The sequence below is a fragment of the Cinclus cinclus genome, chromosome 2, assembly GCF_963662255.1.
Source record: "Cinclus cinclus chromosome 2, bCinCin1.1, whole genome shotgun sequence".
NCBI classification, from domain to species: domain Eukaryota; kingdom Metazoa; phylum Chordata; class Aves; order Passeriformes; family Cinclidae; genus Cinclus; species Cinclus cinclus.
The window spans coordinates 48,535,092-48,549,899 of record NC_085047.1 but is presented as its reverse complement, the minus strand read 5'-3'; the positions used below and the strand labels follow the sequence as shown (position 1 = coordinate 48,549,899).

Below are 14,808 nucleotides of genomic sequence, written 5' to 3'. Positions count from 1 at the left end.
CAGAAAACCTTAATTTCATTGGGTAACTTCTATTTTTGGTCCATTTTTCTTCAGTAGTCAAATCTATGACATTATTTGGTTTACATGGAAGAACCAACATTTTTGTTGCTTTAAAGAAAACTTCCCTAAGTCTTTAAAGACACAACTTTGCCTAACAATCACAAACTCTCTACTGCAGGAGCTACAAGTCCACAGATACTTGCTTACTTATTTGCCCTTAATGGAATTCTCTTTCAGAAATGTATCCAGTCACTGAACAACTGTTTCTTATCTTCTGGAGGACACTCAAGATCTTAGAGACTGTCCCTTGCTCTCACAGACAGAAGAGTCCTTGTCCATAGGAATGACTGAAGTTTTCACACAGACACTGCTCCACACTCCTGAGTATTGTTGTTGGTTCTGTGATGAAGGAATTAGAAGCACCTACAATACTGAAAAAAATACTTACAGCAACAATGGCACTGTGCTTTCTGCTCTACTCCATTGCTAGTAAGTTCTGTGATTCTCTCTGCTTTTTAGCAATTGCTTGCATTGAACTGGCACTTTCACTAAAGAGTCATTATAAACTCCACAATTGTTTTTTTAAACAACAATAAACTTGTGCGTGTGTAAAGAAAGGATCATTTTCCCAAATAAATAGCTCCACATCAAGTACAACATGTTATTGGAAGAATGTGATACTCAGGGTAAAGCCCTCAGGAACAGTCCTTGCCTTCACTATCCCAAGTAACACTCATCAGCAAAGCTTCTCCTCAGTTATTTATGACAAGTGATTTCCAAACAAAACTTCTGAGCAGCAGAGACTCCTGAGAGATACCACTAATGACCTCTCACCATTATGTCACATCTCTTAACTTTTCCATCCAGAGAAAGACCATCTCTAAATTAAGCTTTAGTCTCTGGCAAGAAACTTAACAGAATGCCTTTTGAAAACATAGTTAAGATTACATCAGCTGCATTGTCATTAGCCTGTATATTAAATCCATTGACAGATTTTAATAGACTTATGAAGTGTTGAATGTGCTTTGTAAGACTGTTTTTGCTTCATCTCAGCACCAATCATGGATCCACTATCTCTGCTTTTGATTCACCCTACCAATCAGTAGCTTCCACTTTTCCAGAAAGTCCTTTTAAAAATTGATCTCGCCACTGCCCCTTTCCAATCTTTCATAACTGGGACAATTTAAAGCACAAGGTTATACTTCATGGTTAGAAATTTGCTCCTTCCGACGTGCAAAGATATCTCCCTTGACAACTGACTGCTCTTCACTTCATGAATACCTACATTTGAGACAGATCCCTCAATCACAGTCTTTACTGCCAATCTTTTAAGTTACTTCACAATGTCTACATTCACTTAGCGCCTATTTCTTTATTCATCCTTCACAGAAGATGTAATTTTTCAAAGAACATATTCTCAATCCCAAGGGCTTCCTTTATTCTACTATTTCAGCATGTCACATTTTTTTAATTTATGGGTTTAGAGTACTTATTCAGCCTCACTCACTGAGAGCCCAGCAGAGCTTCAAACACTGTTCTCAGGCAGCCTGCAACATTCCACCTCCTTGGCTCTCTTTTAGCTTTGAGAGGTCATCTCCTCCCATCAGGACCCCTCATATTTTCTTTTGTACTCCAGTGGTACTTCAAGCAGGTGTTGTTTTATTTACATTCGGCACTCACCAGGAGCAAAGAACAAACCATGTTTGTCAGACAGCCCTCAGCCTCAATCTCCTCCTCCACCCTGCTGTAGGCTAGGTCCTAAGTTGGTTCCCCCTCTGTGCCGGCCCTGCTATCTGTTCCACCAAGGAACTACTCACTACCACGAAGTTTTGTCTTGGCACTCCTCCCTGACCAAAAGCACCCACCTAAATTAAATGAGGCTAACAGGCCGTTCATTGCTGTATTCTCTGCTTTGTAGCCTCGCTGATCCAACACAGCACAGTCAAACAAGTCAGGCAGATGTAAATGCAGTCCTAATGATATTGTTCCCCCACCCTTACAATGTACCCACAGAGCTTTCCGTGTTGCAATAGATGGTCTTTTTTTAACGCCTTTTGGTATCTGACACTCATCTGGCAGAGTCACATAAGCTTCCAGTTGGGCTTTTATAAAATGGAACTAACAACAGTGAATGGCCTTGTTAGCACATTTACTTGCGAGGGGTTGTTTTGTTCAACCCTGATTAAATAGGGTTGATGTTCACCCAAAGAGAAACAAGAGATTCTGAAAGCCAAGCTGTTCAAGTATAAAACGTTAGATAAGATTCAAATTACAGTCAGGGACAAGTTTGCTGCCTTGCTGTCTTCAAGTCCCCCCTGCCCAGTTGCTTTGATGAAGCTCCACACCTCGCACAGAAGTTCTGTGAGAACACACAGTTGATGAAACCTGAGTCTCCAAGGCTTCATTGTGGGATTATCCAGCTATCTGAATGTCAACTGTAATTGGAAGTACATCTGTAGTTAAGGCTCCCCACTCACAGGGAAAGGCTATGCCTCTCAGAGAAATTTGTATCTTGGCCAGAAATACAAAGTGGAATCAAGAGTTTTCTCCAATTCAGACCCTTTTGTATTTCAAGCTCTCAGCTGCACTTATTTTCCACACAGACAGTAATGAATTGAGTCTTCATTTTTAGAGCAACTCTCAAGTGGCCTTTATTCAAATGTCAACATCTTGTATGCAAGGTGTTACAAGCACACAGCAGAGCTTTCCCAGAAAAACAGGCAGATTGTTCCAGTGACCTTTAGTTGTGTTCTTGCCTGTTCACAAAACGTGCATTTTTTCAAGGATGATTTTAATTTTTGATGTTTAGACTAGCATCTGTAGTTGAGAAAAGCATTATGTTCTCTCGAACATTTTGTCCTTTAAAAAGTATCTGCAGCTTTAATCATGGCTTATACAGTTCCTTTCCTGCAAATTCTAAACTGACTGCACAATATGCTTTGCTATACTACCACTTAACACTCAAGGTTGTTACGATGCTGTTGAATAGAAACTGTTTCCTGAACAGCAGTATCTTTTCACTTGAGTATCACATATAATTTTATAAGCACTCTTTGGCATTCAAACAGCCCTATGATTAAGCCAGTCTTTCACTAGGATATGCAAAAACCCCCATGCAGTAGGGCAACATCAGTAGAATTCTCCATTAAAAAATAAGCAGAATATTAAATGGTCTACCCAGCACCTTTATATATAAACTACTAAGGACTTCATATGCTTCTGTATACAATTCAATATATTTATTCATAAAATCATAGAACAGTTTGGGTTGGAAGGGACCTTACAGATCATCTAGTGATTTCCAAATTCAAGCAGCTATCTGCCAAATGGGAAGCTTCAATACACAGAAGTTAGCAATTAATTCACAAGTAGCCTAACAAAAAATTGTAACTATGAATAAAGCTATGGCTGTAATCCCAAATGTGCTATTATGGGGATTGACAAGGTCTCAAAAACCATTTGTTGAGCCTTGGAGGAGACAAGAGAGAACAGCAGGCTAGCCAGCCAGAACACAAAACCATCCTGAATGGTCATCATCCTGCACATAGCAGTAACGCACAGCATTATTTACCAAGCTCACAAAGAAAAGATGGGGGCCAGTGGGGGGAGAGGAGCATGAGAGGTACAGACAGCACTGGTGGGATGAAGCCCGAAACTGAAACTTGATTCCCATCCGCTCACACCAACACAGGCTTCTCTAAACTCAAGACTGCTTCACAGTAGAAGGCTACCAGAAAGAAAAGCAAGCCTTTTATTAGCAGTGAAGTATCTTGATGCTCCTGCCTCAGCTTCGTGACTTTACTTGAACAAGCTTAGATACATTTTAGCTGTTTTGAACCTTACAAGAACAATTCCAAGATTTAAATTAAGATAGAAGGATGAACTGATTATCATCATCTACATAAAGTCACAATCCAGAACTGACTATTTTACAGTATTACAAAACTGCTGGCTTGGTTAATATTTTAAATAAGTATAAAAGAAAGAGAGCCAGTTACATAGTGATTAAACATAATCTTCATATTCTTATTCGGATTCAAAATGAGAATTCTGAATGTTACCCTTCTGTACAGGCCCTCTTGTATTTCAAATGTTTGAGATCTGGCAATTTCTCTTCCGCCAACAAATGTCCAGAAAACAGAGTATTTTAATCTCAAATAATTTGAGCTGAACAAGTGTAAGACTCTTCATGGCAGCAGACTGGCAGAAGACATGCAGATTATTACCTCTGTACGACAGATTACTCACCTCAGTAGGTTGCCTAGGAGGCAACCCTAGTTTCAAGTATACTTCCAATCTGAACTTGCAATTAGACAGTGGATAATTCCACAATAAAGCAAACACCCTTGGGGAAGAGAACAAATAAAGCAGGTTTCATAAATGCCATCACATTTCTACTGTTCAAGACAAAAGCTGCAATCAGAACTAGCACAGCCCATGTGAATTTAAGACAGCAAGGCTGCCAAGTCCATTATCAATTTTCCAGTATTTCAAAAGTAGCTAGAACCTTCTGTATCTTAACGGAGGGACTGTACAGACACAGAATTCTTTGGGGTTTCAGCAGTTCTAGAAATACAGAAGTATACAGAGGTTATTAGTATGTGTAGCTACAAAATTAGTATTTTTTTTATGGTTAAGAGATGTCCTGATGATTTTGGAGAAGTACTTGAAAGCTGTTTTCCATAGAACCATTATCACATGCAGAGACCACAAATAGTTTTGCTTAAAATCAGCAAAAATGTTAGGAAACACATCTGGTTATTCATCTGCTACAGGTTATTCTTTTAGAATCTGCAAAGGCCAGTCAACCTCCTGCAGAAGCATGAACGGTATGAAAACCTCACCACACTCATCCCTCAATGCAAGGGAGATGCCCCCCCCCCCCGTTTTTTTGTAGTTAAAAAGCCTGCAAAAAAAAAAGTCATCACTTATGAGGAAACACTGTCTCAAAATCTCCTTTCAACCTGATGACTGAAGAACTGCTACTGCACTGCCAACTACCTGCCCACTGAGTACTTATCACTTGCTTATCCACCTGAACTTTGGTTTTCAAAGTACTTTTCTTCAAACACAAAATGTACAAAACTAGATCATTCATTAATGCTACCCTTTTATTCCTGTTTTCAGACATCAAATGTAAGGGGCTCCTTCTAGGCCAAGTCTAGGGGTTTTTCCGCAATTTCTATACAGATTCTAAAAACTCAGCACTGGAAACCAGAGCTGCAGTACTTATCATCCTGGGCTATGAGACCCCAGAACCCTGACTCACCTCTCTCATCCTACTCATCTTCTGAGACAGAAACCAAATCCTACTCCACAATGGTCACTGATCAGACCCAGCAAAGCTGCAACTCCATTTTTCTTCCTGTCTTCAGACCACTTGTTAACACAGCCACAGTCCTGTACTAGCTGTACAAGAAGATGCTCTCCCATGCAGAGATAGAATGCCCAAGCTCTGAGCTCCTGAAACCTGCAGACCCTCCCTGTCACCTCCATCTCTCCTTTCATCTCCTGAAGAGTGGTGTAGATTCAGGTTCATCACCTCTTCCTTTCACAATGCATTTTTTCAGTGTACTAAACAACCGTGCAACCTAAATGAGCCTATCATAGATAATGAGTTTTCTTATGTATGTAGCAGTCTAGAAGGAAAATAACTACTTGGAAAATTTCAATTGTCTGTCTGTAACCAATGCCATTAAAATTTTTCTAAAGTTTTAATTATTTTTTATACTTCCCAAGAAGACACTACCAGACCATGCAATTATTTATGATCCTCACTTCACCTACCCCTAATCAACAGTACTCTATAACAGCACCACTGCAACAAATAATTATCACATTTTTGCTGCTTCCAAGGCAGGCATGAAAGGAAACCAGACAAGTTTACCTATCACTCCTATTACAGACTCTTGTAGAAAAACTCAGATTAAATCACACTTCAAAATGAAAGGCTTATTCTCGGGAACTAAGAGACAGAGGCAACCTTCAAAAACAGGCCAAATGGCAAAAACATAGACAAGGCAAACATTTTATTATCAGACAAAAAAACAGCACACCAGACAAATGGCATAGACCAAAGATAGCACTCTTGGCCGGCGCAGAACAAAGGAGATTCTGTAAGATGCATGAAGTGTCTCCTTTTGGGGCTGGAGCCAATGATTTCTGCTAAAAAACCCCAAAAAACAACAACAACAACAACAACAACACAACCAAACAAACAAAAAAAAAACCTGGCTGCCATTTGTTAGGACCAACACTCATTACCTCACTTTCCTATACTCATTAAACAAATTTTATGTTTAAATCTTAAGAAGATGAGAGGCAACTACACCCTTCTAGAACCCGAGCTGCACACGGCAGTATTAACCACAGCAGAGGTGGGAAGCCACAGCCCACACCAGCAGCCTGTGCACTGCCCCACATCCTCAGTTCATCTAAACACAGCCACCCAGTCTCCACCCCATGTAATCACAACTCCACACCGAGAAGAATCTGTAGTAGAAAGAATTCTGTTCCAAAGAAAGTTGATAGGCGAACAAAAAAATAAGTTAAACAAATCAGTAGCACCTTCTTTTGTTAGAAGGTGCTGCTACCCAGACCTTTGCAATTCCTGTCCTGCTTTTCATTGTCCTCCAACTTGTCCATGCCGTATTATTCTGGTCAAAGACATAAGCACCTCTGCCTTAACAGGCTATTCAGAATTATCTGCTTCTGTGAGTATTTCAGGTGCATCAGTGAATGGCTTATAAGTCACTAAAGTTCATTAAAGAGAGATTTTACAACCAGCTTGATACAGCAGCACAACAATCATATTTTAATGACAAAATGGACGTATCTATAATTTGAAGGTCTCGTGAAGTGCATATTGGCATGTTGGTTGTTGCTGCACACTGCTGGAGTACAACCTTGCCATACGCAAATCCAAGTCGCTCTTCCTTCATTAGGTTTCATCTATAGTTTTCAAATTTCAGCCAGACTAATTCCATTTGTAAGAATCAAGAAATTTTTCAGTTTCTGCTTGAGTAGTCTGCAAATTAAAGCTCTTCAGATCCCAATGGTAATAAATGACATCGCCACTGTTCTGTGCTTGGTTATTTTTAACAACCAAAAAACCACAAAACCTTTGAAAATATTTTTAAAACAGAAAAATCAAAGAATACCCAAGACCTACAGTGAACATACCACCTCATTGTAATTGCACCTCCTGTATAATGAGCACCCTCAAAAACTGTCCTCTATTCTCTAATGGGAAATCACATACAGCAGTCCGTGCCCATGTAATTTGTACAGTAATACATGTAAATCAAACTACATGGAGACCTTTGGTGTTTTTCTTTGTTGTTTTGCAACACTACTTTCATAGCCTCTTCTCTGTACTTGACATAGGCTTCAGGTAGGAATGAAACACTAACTCACCTTTGCTGTAGGGTATGAAAATAAATCAACACATCTGTGACAGGATAACAAAAGATCACACCAAATAAGGCCTAAAGGCCACAGCAGGACTCTCTCAACCACATGACCTTAAAAAACCTATAAAGCCTGGAGCCATGTAACCAGGTGAGAAGGAAAGGAAGAAGATGGAAGACCCAGTTAAAAGAGTGGTTGACCAGAAAAATGTAAGAGCACAAGACTGTGCAATACAGCATGCCAACCTCATTATGCAGATATAGCTTAATTAGGAACTTTGCAACTACTGTGGTGAAGGATCCAAAAGAGACTCAGGGCATGTATTTTAAGAAGATAATACCACATATTACATACATAAATAAAGCTTGAGGCATTTAGAAATTCCACACCACTGTTGACAGGAGTCAGAAGCCAAAGTCTTGCATGCCAGCTCTGCGGCTCACCACCTGCCTGCAATCTCCACCAACTGCTTTGGGTCAAAACAGCTGAAATCAACACACAAACATTCAGCCAAAAACAACAAAATCACCACTGAGAGAAGATAAGAGTTGTCTGGAAAGTTATAGCGAAAACTTATAGCATGACATTCATGATATAACTCCTGTAAAGGCTCCGTACAGAACTAATCAAGAAGTTCCAAGACCAGCCCTGCTGTTTCTCACCAAGTAAAATTTTGACTCATTCCCAAACTCTATGTACATCTCTGTTACTAACTTTTAGTTTATCAAACTAAATATCAATTTGACATAGACGTTGATTAAATAATTGATAACTTATCTGATGTAACTCAATCAATGCACACCCACAAACACAGACGAACTGTAACTAATCTGCTAGCCACTTTACAAAGGGCCAGAAAGTGGTTTAGTGTTAAAAGAAGAAAAAAAAAAGAAAAAAAAAAACAACCATCAAAACTCAGAATTCCTAAAGTAAGCAAAAGCAGGCTCCTCTGTATGTATTACAGAGCTTGGCCTGATCCCTAAGAGAGCAGCTTAATTTCTATAGTTACAACAGTCAGAAGTCACTGGTTTTGATAACATTACAGAACAGACACTATGCTCTTATCTTTTCCCTTTAACAATAGGTTATGCAGTTTATCTACACTGCATTAAAATATTTTCTTTATGTTTTCCAAAAACATTCCAGGTCATCTATCTTCAAATGCTGTGAAACAAGAATAGCACAAGAATCTTGCACATTACCCAATACATTCATTATTTTATCTAACTTAAACAGTTCTGCCTTCCCTATTTTCCAAGATAAATACTCCTCATCCCTTTAATTTCTCTTTATACAAGAGTTTCTGAGAGAGAATCAAAATTCTTGCAATATCCTTTTAATTGTTAGGTAGAAACTATGATGTGCCATATTAAGAGATTACACAACCCAATACCTTACTGGACATCTACTAGATTTCCACCATTCTGCTTTTACAACTCATACAGACACTCAAGGGCGGAAAATAGGTAGATTAGATTTGACTCCTGAAGCATGCAAGATGTATTTTCATAGTGCCAATTACAATGTGTCAGTAGGTTCAAATTAAACAATCTGTTCCCCCACCTACAGCAATACTTCCAACACAGAACTGTAAGAGCTGAAATTACAAAAGCAAAAAAGATCCCACTTACACTTGTGTTGGGGAGCAACATCACTTCTCACAGCACCTGACAACTAGGAGAGCACTAGATTGCTTAGCATTGCTTTCCCACCTTCAGTCTCACCACTCAAGTCTCTTTCCAAGAGATTAGGAAAGCCTTCAATAAAGCACCAGGGGGCATTTCTACAGTCCAAGATCCCCAGTTACATAATTTTTTTGCTGTTGTAATTTAAAAGTTAGATGCTGCCTAACAGGGACATTCAATAGTTTCTTATTCTCATCCAAACCACATCTGATAAACAGGAAAAAATATTATTTGGAAACACTCCAAATTGCCACTGAAAAAGTCAGCCTTGCTCCACAGAAAAGGCTTCTCTCTCAGACTTCTGACTGCAGCAGCATCATAAAAAGGAAGCAGTGGAAGGCCAATCCCAGTAAACCTGGGTACACTGCTTTGACATTACCATGTGCTCAGCATATAGTGCCACTCCCACGACAGGCTGCACCTCCTGCACTGCACAAGGTGGGCAGTCAGGCTTGCACAAGAGACCCCAGTGTCCTGCCACTTCAGTCTGCTGATTACAGGCACTCAGCTCCTAGGAAGCCGCGGAGCAAAAAAAGTTAAAAACAACAGACCTGCATGTCAGATCACCAAACAAACACTGCTGGCATATTTTCCAAGTCCAGCATAAGTCAAATAGGTAGGTTTAATAGCTGGGTTGAGCAGCGTTCCTGAGGGAGCACCCTAAAGCACATAAGGCAACTTTTATGCAGGAAATAACTGTCATTTTCTGGATCACAAAAAAAAAGTAAACTATCCGACAAACACGAGAGATGAGCAACAGTTCCTTTATCTGAAGACTGATGCTCAACATGTTGAGCACAACCTGTGTTCCCTTCCCAGTGTATAACATGAGTCAAATGCCTTCTTGTACACCTTCCTGCTATAAAAATAAACCCATCAATTCACAGACTTTGTTCTAAGTAGGTTTTAGAGCCCACTGCAGGTACTGCACTGATGAAAAACACACTACCATTCAATAAAAAGCCAGGAAGATTCAACCACATAGACAGACCACAAACTTAAAATAACAGAGATTAAAATAAAAACTTCAGAATACTATTTTGCTGCAGGCAGTGCACCAGATAGAGCTCAATTATGATGCCTGACATTGTCACTCAGCAACTTGAACACTTGGTGCTCAGTTGGGTCAAGTGGGGCAGTCAATAAGTGATAAACTCCCATGGAGCTGTACCTGGTGATCCTCTGAGATGGACCACTAGAGACTCCAAGCCTCACTTTGTGGCAAAGGGCACTGAAGGGCTGGACTGGCTTTTTTCTTGGACCAAATCATGAAAGAAACCCTGGTTACAACCCCACCTGGTCACCAGCACACATACTACAGGACTCCTTCCTTGGAAAGATCCTCACTCCCATCAAGATTCCTGAAAGACTGCTCTCCAAAACATTCCTGTGTAGTTCCAATGATACAATTAACTTCCTAGAACTAGGATACACAGCTGCTATCTAGTTTTCAATTGCCTTACTGCACCTCAGAGGCAGCTGTAAAGCAGTAATATTTAAAAAAAAAAGGTGAAAATTGCAGTTGTACTACAGACTGCTCCTAGTATTCTTGTACTGGGCTTTACCACCAGAATCCTTAGAAGATACACTTGCACAAACTAAATTACTAAAATTTAGTTATTTTTTGTGATACTTCTATCTCAGTCATCCACAGAAGACGACATCATTTAAGAAAAAGCTGAACCAATATTGTTAACAAAATATTTGCAGTCCTGCAGCCCACTCTTCAAAGTACTCTAAAAATTACGACGTATATCTTAGAAGATTTGTGCTATTTAAATTAAGAATTACACTAATGTAACAAAGTTTAAAGAACACTTGCAAGCTCACGGGAAATATAAAAAAGAAGGTTTGAGCTATATAGATACTAGAAACAACTAAAAAAATGATTGATCCATCACTAGTTACTATTCGGGGAATAATAAAACAATGCAAGAGTATTTATTTAATATATGCATGCACTAATATACAAATAATGAACTTTGTTGCAGGTACTCCCCTCTAAAATATATATTATATATATAACATCCTCCCATCTATTACTACAGCTTCACAACACTAAATGTTATTGCTTCTTTGATTTAACTGATTCCCTTTGGACAAAGGGATGTAAAAGAAACCTTCAATTTCAATCCTAATTCCATCCTCATAATTTAAGATTACAGATGTACAAATATATTACAAGCTATCCAAGTATCTATGGATGCTTCTATTTTATGTATTTTAGAGACCATCCAAGAGCAATTACACAGGGTATTCAAAAGAAAAAGTTTTCAGAAATCAGAAAGGCAATTGGAAGCATTATGGAAAGGGATGGGAAACAAGGCACTAAATGAACAACAAAACAAAGAGAAAAGGAGACAATATACACTGCTTATCTTTTTTCCCCTCAAACTTTAATCAAATACCATACCTTGATTTCCTCCCTCACCAACAAGAGTGAAGATTTAAAAACATATAGAACCTATTGTGAAACCACCTTTGAGCAGCTATCCATTTTTAAAGCAAAGAATCCAATTTTTCTCCTGAAATTTCTCAAAACAGCACTGCCACCACCATTTTTAAACACCCTCTCCCAAACAACATCAAGCAGACCAATGATTTCACCAAAAATGCTTCAGCAGCATAATAACCTTCAGCATGCTGAATAACCTACATGTTGCTGCAGTCCAACATGCTGAACAAAGCTGCCTGACATAAACATCAGAAATGTAGCCGCATCTTTCAGTACCTCAACTTATTTTTCATATTACAGATCTCTGTAAGGGCACAGAAACCAGAGCTGGCTATATCAGCAGCACTGGTACCTGCATATAAGGAGACTTGAGGCAACAGCTTATCACACTTAAAACTGTCTTTTTTTTTTTTTTCTCTCCCCCTCCTGCCCTCCCAGAATAGAAAGAATTCAGGCAAGATCAAATTTTTTCCTATGAACAGTTGAAAGAATCCAAATATAAAAGTTGTGCAAAATGTAGTTACCTGACTCCTACCATCAAACAAAATTCAGGCTGAAGTAAATGTGCTGCAATTAGATGAGCATGTTTAAGAGAAGACAAGATAAGGTGCAACCATTTTCATTACAACTGTTCTCTAGGAAATAGTCAGAGAGTTTCCTTCTAGAATCAAAAGCTTATGTAAACACAACCAGACCGTATTTTGGCCATGACTGACCACTGCCTGCTTTAAAACTTTATTTAAAGAATGTACAATTAATAGTCAGACTTTAAAAATGCACCTTATTGTATTGTATGCACAGCATACAGAGCACCACTGCAGTGAGACTTTAGGAGAAAGACTAGATGCAATTCAAAATTTAGGAGCTGCTACACGAACAACCCGTGCCTCTCCCGTTTATCCTGCTCCCTACTTCCTATTGTTCCGCTGCTCAGCAAGTGATGCCATGTCACGGACGAGGGAAACCTAAATGACACTTTCATTGGGTCTTTCTTTAAAATGCTTATGCCGAGAAATTTATTTATTCAGGTCTATACCAATAATTGGTCATACACAAAAGGTGGTTTAAAGCATTCTAAAGCCCCAAAAGCACGAGCAGACTGAGCAGACTTTGGCTTCTGAAGCAGACAGCAAGACTACCCAAAATGGTGACTACAAGTAATAAATCATATTTTAAAAAAAAAAAGCATTGTTAAAAACCACACCGAACAACAACAACAACAAAATACATTCTATGAAGCTGATGTTCCGGCTGAACAGTATAAGCGGCCACTGATTGACTCACAACGAGAATCCATTACAGGAACGGTTTTCCTCGGGCACAAAATTTGTTTCTCCAAGCCCACCCGTACCGGCAGAGCGCTGAAGGGCCGGGGACGCTCGCAGTGACCGAGGGGGAAGCAGGCGCGGGCCGGCCGGGCTATAACGCGGGGCTCGCCGTGCGGGGATCAGGCACGGCCGGAGCAGGGACGGCACTGACGCGGGGAGAGCACACGAGCCCACGGGGCAGAACGCGGCCCCGGGGTCCCGCGGGGAGCCGCGCCGCTCGCTCACTAGCTCACTCACCCGTCCTTGCGCTTGGCTTTGTAGACGTGCCCGTAGGTGCCCCTGCCCACCTTGCAGCCCTCGTACTCGAAGAGGTCCTCCACCCGCTCGCGCTCCCCGGTCAGCTTCACCTTGAAGTCATAGTCCATCTTGGGGGCCCGCCGCCGGCAGCCGCGCCCCGCCCCGCCGCACACACCGGGCGGCGGCAGCAGCAGCAGCAGCAGGAGGAGGAGGAGGAGGAGGAGGAGGACGACGACGACGACGACGAGAAGGAGGAGGCCCCCGCGCCGCCCCGCGGAACATCCAGCGGCGGGGTTGCTCCCTTCGCTCCGAGCGCCGGCGCTCACTCCCTCCCTCCCTCCGCCCCGCGCCAGCAGCGGCACGGCCGCCGGTCCTCGGGCGGGCTCTCGGGGCCGCGCCCGCGCGCGCTGCCGCAAACGGACGTCGCAAACCGCGGGCACCTCCCCGGCCGCGGGCAGAGCACCACGTGGAAGGGGCCGTCCCGGCGTGCTTTGCGGGCGCAGCCGCACGCCGGGAGGTGTAGTACCGGGAGGGAAGGAGGCCGGCCGTGCCGCGCTGCATGCCGGGAGCTGTAGTTCCTGGGCACGGTACGGGAGCACGGGGCTCACCATCAGCAGCCGCCGTGACCGGCGCTCGGTCCCATCCCGGAGCCTTGGATACGGTGAATATTCCGGTTCCTGGCTCGATCCATGCTGGTGAGAGCTAGACGCGGTTGGTTCCTGCTGCTCTGAATATCTCTTAGCATGGTTGTAATTAAGACAATTCCACGACGGTGAACGCGGACGAAATTGGAGACTCGCAGAATATTTTGGGTTGGAAGGGATCCATTAGGTTATCGAGTCCAACTCCTGGCCCTGCACTCTCCAGGAGCCATACTATGTACCTGAGAGAGTTGCCCAAACGCTTCTTGAGCTCTGTCAACCTTGATGCTGTGACCAGTTCCCTGTGGAGCCTGTTCCAGGGCCCGGCCACCCTCTGGGTAAAGAACCTTTTTCTAATATCCAACCTAAACCTCCCCTGACACAGCTTCAGGCCATTCCCTCGTGTCCTGTCACTGCTCACCACACAGAAGAGATCAGTGGCTGCTCCCCTTTCTTCCTCCAGGAGGACGCTGTAGCTGCAGTGAGCTCTCCCCTCAGCCTCATCTGCTCCAGGCCAAACAGACCAAGTGACCTCAGCCACTGATTCATCCTTGTGATGGAGCTTCAGACAATTTCTAATAGCTTAATGTCTTTCTTATGTTGTGGCGTCCCAGGCTGCGCACAGCACTCAAGACACAGATGGGTGTCACAGTGCTGATAGACCTCTGTGTGGCTGCTGAGATTGGTCGGGATTTAATACAAAAACTCTTGTGTTTGGCAAGGCTCTTGTATGTGACCAGTAACTGGGCATTTCCTGATTCCTCTCCTTGGCTGACGGAGCCAGGTTTACCCACCCAATACAAAGCTGGTAATTTTGTAGGACAGGCAGCTGGGAACTAAACAAAAGCTACAGCAATATTTCTACTTACAGCGCAGCTTTTGGCATTTTTAATAGTCATGCACACATGCTTCACGTTTCATGTCAAGAATACAGCACATTGAGTAAATAAGTGGGTACTCAAATTCCCTAGCTTAGAAGCATTATAGAATGTGGGGGCTCATAAAAGAAGAAACAACATATTCTGGAATGGTCTGAAATCATCTCCATTTTC

General features: G+C 41.8%; 1 protein-coding gene across 2 annotated transcripts in view; it reads right to left on the bottom strand.

The window, feature by feature from the left end:
* The window catches only part of CDK8 (cyclin dependent kinase 8), a 74,804-nt gene extending 61,545 nt beyond the window's left edge, over positions 1-13,259 (bottom strand). For both annotated transcript variants that reach the window (XM_062487611.1, XM_062487612.1), the window contains exon 1: positions 13,116-13,259. In XM_062487611.1, the coding sequence (XP_062343595.1) occupies positions 13,116-13,243 (128 nt within the window). In that variant the 5' untranslated portion in view covers positions 13,244-13,259. The remainder of the gene's footprint in view (positions 1-13,115) is intronic.
* Between the last annotated feature and the right edge of the window lie 1,549 nt (positions 13,260-14,808).